The sequence below is a fragment of the Berghia stephanieae genome, unplaced genomic scaffold, assembly GCF_034508935.2.
Source record: "Berghia stephanieae isolate SIO BIC M18660-M18661 unplaced genomic scaffold, UCSD_Bste_1.3 scaffold2043, whole genome shotgun sequence".
In the NCBI taxonomy this organism is placed as follows: Eukaryota; Metazoa; Mollusca; class Gastropoda; order Nudibranchia; family Aeolidiidae; genus Berghia; species Berghia stephanieae.
The window spans coordinates 3272-10557 of NW_027623117.1; the positions used below are offsets into that span (position 1 = coordinate 3272).

General features: G+C 36.8%; 1 protein-coding gene across 1 annotated transcript; it reads left to right on the forward strand.

Moving 5' to 3' along the window:
* The first annotated feature begins 464 nt into the window (after positions 1 to 464).
* Positions 465 to 6436, forward strand: LOC144961294 (uncharacterized). Its single transcript, XM_078894536.1, has 3 exons — positions 465 to 556; positions 5274 to 5488; positions 6287 to 6436. Exons 1-3 carry the CDS (start codon positions 535 to 537, stop codon positions 6434 to 6436), a joined length of 387 nt encoding a protein of 128 aa, XP_078750662.1. The 5' UTR covers positions 465 to 534.
* Positions 6437 to 7286: the final 850 nt, after the last annotated feature.

Consider the following 7286-nt stretch of genomic DNA (forward strand, 5'->3'; position numbering starts at 1 on the left):
ACAGAGCAGCCATATTCTTTTCAATCATTCATTTGTCAATCCTATCTTTTTGTCCAATGACTTTTTGTAGAACCTAAAATAATAATATTAATAATGATAATAAATATAATAATAATAAATAATTAATAATAATAATAAAATAATAATAATAATAATAATATAATAGTTTTTTAAATAAAAATAATGATAATAATAATAATAATGATGATAATGATAATAATAAAAAGAAGATTAAGAGGCCATAATAGTGATGTTGATCAAACAGGTCCTGGATATTTTTATATAGTTTATGACAATTCTGTTGATAATACAATAGTGACAAAATGATGTTGATGAGCTGGATGATGATTACAAAACAGTTTTGATGACATTGGCTATCATCATTTAGATGTCATAAATCTACTATTCTCCCCCCCCCCCCTCCCCTTCTAGGTGCAGTTTTTCCCAACGTAAAAAGAATTCAAACAAGGAAAGGGAGCTGTTATACCCAAGCCAGTGTTTCAACCTGGCGAACTTTTATCTGGGGTTTGATGGATGGTCGATTGGCATCAAGCTGGTAAGTATTTGTGTGTCTGACTGAGAAAACCGGAAAGACCATTACAAATTTTCTTTCTATGTCTACTAGAAACCCATTTATTTTTTTCTGAATAAAATTTGTTGCTATGGGAAACACTTTATCTTCGGTTTTGACTCATATCTCGAATCGAAGCTTGCCGCATCTTCCCAGGTTTTCTCAGCCAGCATCACATTTTGTTCGGCTGTGTGTTCTAGTGGGTATGGCACTCACATCCAGGTCGGAAGGTTCCGGGTTCGAGTCCTGCTCTGAGCGGTGTATTTATAGTTATTTATAATTTATAGTCCTTGGAAAAAGCCCTTCACTCACATTTTCTCACTGTACTCAGGTGTAAAATGAGGACCTGGCCTTTAACATAAATGACAAAAAAAAAAACCACAATCGTCAATCTGAGCCTCGGAAAGTTCTGAGCTCCGATTGAGATGAAAAATGGAGAAGTCATTCATTCTCCATTATAGGGTAGAGAAGTCATGTCACACCTTCCACTCTTCTGGTTCCAAAAAACTACTTGAAAGTGTGTATGTTGTAACCAGTCCTTCGGAGAACTAATAATGAATATGTTGCACATTAACTGACTCAATCCTAAGAGAGTTAATACATTTTTTTCTAATTTTTGAAAGTAGCAAAAAATCTCGACGATTGGACTGTCTGGTACACAAACGAGTGTCCGGTACACAAACGACTGTCCGGTACACAAACGAGTGTCCATACCACAAGAGCACACAGTCAAATCAGTCATCTGTAAAGGAAAATAGTATAGAATAAATACATAAATTCAATCCAATAAGGATCAAGGCTAAAATGGAGTTTTAGTTTTGAAACTAAACTGGATTCGTCTTACTTCTTCTTTTAGAGAATTTAGGTCAAGTGTCAACAAAGGGTCACTTTGATGAGTTGTTAAAAAATAACAAATTTTCTTACACAAGACTGTTTTCATTAGTTCCAATTTCATTTTTGTGAAAAGGAAGTTATAAAATTTTTGTAAGTGTTAAAAGGATGTAAGCTTTTAACATTCCGAAGTATAAATTTTTTTAGAAATCTGAAAAGGTATGCATGAATCTGGGCCAGCCAAGGAGAAAGACTGGGTGGGGTTCCCGACCTCCCATAGTGGGCAGGGGGGGGGGGGGGTGGTACATACTGTCTTTTATTCCCCTATATCTGTTTTCCAACTTGCTTTCTGTATTTGTCTTGGAATGAGATTACTTGATTTTGTCCTGACCCTGGCTGGGAGAGAAACTGTCAAATGGATAGTGAGTTTTGGGAGATGATATTTTTGTCTTTGTAAATCATCTCTCTGTTATACACTGTATTATTTTCCTTTTACATATATATGATTTGTAAACAATTGAGTGTGTTCCTCTTGGTGGGGACCTGTGCTTGTGTCTGGATGAGATATTTAGGTGATCTCAAACTAAGAACCTTGATAGTGTGCTCTTGGAATCTACATCTGTTTCTTATTTGAACAAATTCCCCTTTGTCTTACTTATTCTTGGGTGCTTTAATTGTAATTCTATAACTTTTTACTCATTTTCTTCCTTTTTACTGGCGCTGATATGATTTAAATTTGTTGTATACGCTGGTAAAACCCCTAAAAACAATAAAACAAGCAGCAGAAAGAACAACACAAGAAATAAAAAAACATTCCAAAAAAATCAGCATGAGCCATTCCTGTGCGGCTGTTGTCTAGTGGTATGACACTCGCTTTTGAGTCGGAAGGTCCTGGGTTCGAGCCTTGTTGGGTGCATATTTGAGTCCTTAGAAAAGGTTATTTACTCATATTCTCTCACCGTACTCTGGTGTAAAATGATTACCTGGCCGTTAACAGTGTTGTCTCCGTTCGAAAAAAATTGTAATAATGCCTAACAGGCGTCATGTCCCATCCTAAATGGTAAATGTTGCTGTTGGCCAGAGACCCCTTTTAAAGCACTTTGAGCACGTTTAGTGGATATTGGGCTATATAGAAATAAAAGCTAAATTTTTGTTGTATTTCACAGATGAAAAGAGATGACCCTGTGCCTGGGGCAGACACATTGAATAGAGTGTGTCGATTTCTGTGTGTTGTGGAGTTGGTCATTCCAAGGCCACAACAAGATATGAAGTGAATAGAAAAGTGCCAGAAGACAATAGAGAATAAAAATTTTTCGCGGCGGTGGTGGGGTTTGAACCTGCGACCTTATTGGTACGACAACTCCGCCTGGCAGGTGAGAGCGTGGCTCTACCGTGTGAGCTATCCACGAACACATAAATATTCGTTTCAAACTCAAAGTCATTACTAGATCCCTCTCTCACCCACTTCTTGAGACCGCCGATTCTCGTTCGTTACACCACCGTCGCGAATAATTTTGACCAGCAGTTAAGCCTAATAGCCAATATTCTCAATACAAACATATAACATAGAAACGATTGAGACATTGAGTATGCTCCGGTGTATGGGGTGAATTTTTAATTCAGAAAAGTGAGTGGAGCAGGCACTTATGTTGGTAACAACAAGATATGAAGTGAATAGAAAAGTGCCAGAAGACAATAGAGAATAAAAATTTTTCGCGGCGGTGGTGGGGTTTGAACCTGCGACCTTATTGTGTACGACAACTCCGCCTGGCAGGTGAGAGCGTGGCTCTACCGTGTGAGCTATCCACGAACACATAAATATTCGTTTCAAACTCAAAGTCATTACTAGATCCCTCTCTCACCCACTTCTTGAGACCGCCGATTCGTTCGTACACCACCGTCGCGAATAATTTTGACCAGCAGTTAAGCCTAATAGCCAATATTCTCAACACAAACATATAACATAGAAACGATTGAGACATTGAGTGTGCTCCGGTGTATGGGGTGAATTTTTAATTCAGAAAAGTGAGTGGAGCAGGCACTTATGTTGGTAACAACAAGATATGAAGTGAATAGAAAAGTGCCAGAAGACAATAGAGAATAAAAATTTTTCGCGGCGGTGGTGGGGTTTGAACCTGCGACCTTATTGGTACGACAACTCCGCCTGGCAGGTGAGAGCGTGGCTCTACCGTGTGAGCTATCCACGAACACATAAATATTCGTTTCAAACTCAAAGTCATTACTAGATCCCTCTCTCACCCACTTCTTGAGACCGCCGATTCGTTCGTACACCACCGTCGCGAATATATTTGACCAGCAGTTAAGCCTAATAGCCAATATTCTCAACACAAACATATAACATAGAAACGATTGAGACATTGAGTATGCTCCGGTGTATGGGGTGAATTTTTAATTCAGAAAAGTGAGTGGAGCAGGCACTTATGTTGGTAACAACAAGATATGAAGTGAGTAGAAAAGTGCCAGAAGACAATAGAGAATAAAATTTTTTTGATAGCTCACACGGTAGAGCCACGCTCTCACCTGCCAGGCGGAGTTGTCGTACCAATAAGGTCGCAGGTTCAAACCCCACCACCGCCGCGAAAAATTTTTATTCTCTATTGTCTTCTGGCACTTTTCTATTCACTTCATATCTTGTTGTTACCAACATAAGTGTCTGCTCCACTCACTTTTCTGAATTAAAAATTCACCCCATACACCGGAGCATACTCAATGTCTCAATCGTTTCTATGTTATATGTTTGTGTTGAGAATATTGGCTATTAGGCTTAACTGCTGGTCAAAATTATTCGCGACGGTAGTGTACGAACGAATCGGCGGTCTCAAGAAGTGGTGAGAGAGGGATCTAGTAATGACTTTGAGTTTGAAACGAATATTTATGTGTTCGTGGATAGCTCACACGGTAGAGCCACGCTCTCACCTGCCAGGCGGAGTTGTCGTACCAATAAGGTCGCAGGTTCAAACCCCACCACCGCCGCGAAAAATTTTTATTCTCTATTGTCTTCTGGCACTTTTCTATTCACTTCATATCTTGTTGTTACCAACATAAGTGCCTGCTCCACTCACTTTTCTGAATTAAAAAGTCATTCCAAGGCATGGTCTGACCACGCATGGAATTGGCACAGCTGAGGGGTCACTGGCTACGGGTCAGGAAGCAACAGGTCGTGTTTGTTTTCATTAACGATGCTGTAGTTGTAACTTGGCATGGCAGTTTTTTGCATCGCTTGTGGCCGCAAAAAATCGCAAAATTTTTGCAAGTTTTCGAGAATTTGAAAAGAAAAAAAAAAGGCAAAACAAAGACAAATTAAAAAAAATATAAAATTTGATAGCTTTTGTAGAATGCGAAAGATAATCAAGAGTAGTTTCTTTTTTACTATCTCATTTTTTTCCTTTTTACTGGCGCTGATATGACCTTACACTTGTTGCAAGCGCCGTGAAACCCTTAAAAACAAACAAACACCTTTCTCTTTCATGAATTAGTTATGGGTTTTTAAGAAAATTAATCGCAAAGTTTTGCAAATTTTGCTGTTTTTAGTTTTAGCTTTCAAAATTTGGGGTTTTTTTTTGTGTGCAAAAAACCGCCATGTGCACTTATCGGTACTGTCCATTAACAAGAGTCATACAAGTACAAGACCACATATCTGTAACTGTAAGAAATATCGGCTGTGTTCTTGAATTGTCTAATATATATGTAGCTTAATCTCATCCCATAATTTAATTATTATCATATTATTATTGTTAGTATTATTATTATTATTATTATTATTATTATTAGTTATAATTATTGTTATTATTATTATTATTGTTATTATTATTATTATAATATTGTGATTTCTAACTTTTACTCGTTTTAGACAAAGGCAGTGTCATATCGAGATGTCAAAAGACCGCCTATCGAGAAGCTGTGAGAAATGCATTCTCTAGAGTGTTGATGGTTGTTGTGGGAACACCAGCAGTGGACGGTGGTGATGGTGGCTGTGGCTCTGGGAAAGTCTACGCTGAGATCAATACGACAATTCCTGACCCTTACATTACTGCTGAATGTCTGCAGGATCCTACGATATTAACGGTAAGCACTTTGTTGTTATTTGTCAACATCTGAAAAAGCCATTGAATTCAATTCACTCAACTCTCATTTTCTTGTATCAGCAGCCTAAATAAAAATAGCTCAGTATGCACTAAACGTGCTTAAAGTGCTCTACAATGGGTTCCTAGCTGACAGCAACACATAATATTTAGGACGGGACACGACGCCTGTTTAGGGGATATTACAATTTTTTTCAGTGACAATGCAGCTAATGGCCAGGTACTCATTTTACACTTGAGTATGGGAGAGAATGTGACTAAAGCTTAGAAATCCTGATAGCCCTAACTTTAACTATTGTGATGCTTAAGCTGCTAGAAGCTGTGGACTGTAAAAAGTAATAAAGAAAAATGAATATATAACAACAGCTTCAAAAAGAACAAAATACCAAACACGGAACGATTCGGGCTCAAAACTCTTCCTCAGCCAACAATAAAATCATAAATACATGACTAATTCCAGATCGACGACAGAGAAATTTGGTTGGTCCTCTCTATAGAAGAATAATAACCTACGGATTCCAGGAGAGGACCTACCAAAAACACTTCACATGTTTTTATCTCTGAATAAACATGATTTAGAGCCAGGAAAGCAACAACAACAAAAAAAAACAAAAAAAAAATCATCCTAATTAATTAGTCTTTTTTGACAGGAATAAAAAAAATAAAATTAATAATAATAAATAATAAAATAATAATAAAAATAATAATAATAAATTTTTACATTTTAATAAAAAATTTTCTCAAGTGTTTCCTTTCCTTTTCTTTTCACGACTTATTTCAGGTGAATGAATTGCTGGAAGAACCAAGGGAGGAAAGCAGCGAGGAAGAGAAAGAAGAGGCCAATGATGATGAAATGATTCAAATACTGGCTGATCTCCAATCAGAATCAGAACATGGCCAACTGTCAATACCTCCAAATGATAAAATATAACAAATATTTATAATATATTTCTCTTGTGTTCAAAGAGATTGGCCTCTGAACCTAAAGAACCGGTTCAAATCCAAACTGGGTTACTCAAAATAATGGTGAGATGCTATGTGGGTACCGTAGTCCTTCAAAGCCATTGGGCCCATAGAGCAGGAGCATGGTTGGAGTCCAGTGAAATATTCGAAGTAAAGTTTATGACCTTGAAACACAAAATTTACATATATTGTAATGTCATACTTGTGGACACCTCTACTTCATCAGTCGCAGTCAATTCAATACATCAGGTCAACTACGAGCCTATGTCTTCGTAGAGGGGAAAGTATAAATAATTCTCTCGATTATTTCTCTTTAACAAAGACAAGGAGGAAAGTATACTCATTCTCGTGCTGATACTGATATTGAATATATAAACGGTTGTAATTTTTTAAAGCTTATGGACGGATTTGATATTTCGATATTCAGTGTAATCTGTATAAAGTCAACACTTCTCGATGGTTCCAACTTTTCTGTTCATTATCGAAGTGTGCTCCATTTCCATTGGGTAATGGATAAAGTCAAACTTGCTAATGTCTTACATGGTGTTTTAAAAAAAAAAAAAAAAAAAACCCAAATTTGCAAGCTAAAAACTGCAAAATTTGCGATGAATTTTCCTAAAAACCCATAATTAATTCATGAAAGAGAAAGGTATTTGTTTCACAGCGCTTGCAACAAAAAGTAAGGTCATATCAGCGCCAGTAAAAAAGAAGAAAATGAAACTACTCTTGATTAATTATCTTTCACATTCTACACGTGCTATCAAATTAAAAGAATAAAAAACTTTTTTTTTTTTTCGCCTTAAAAAAAATTAAATTAT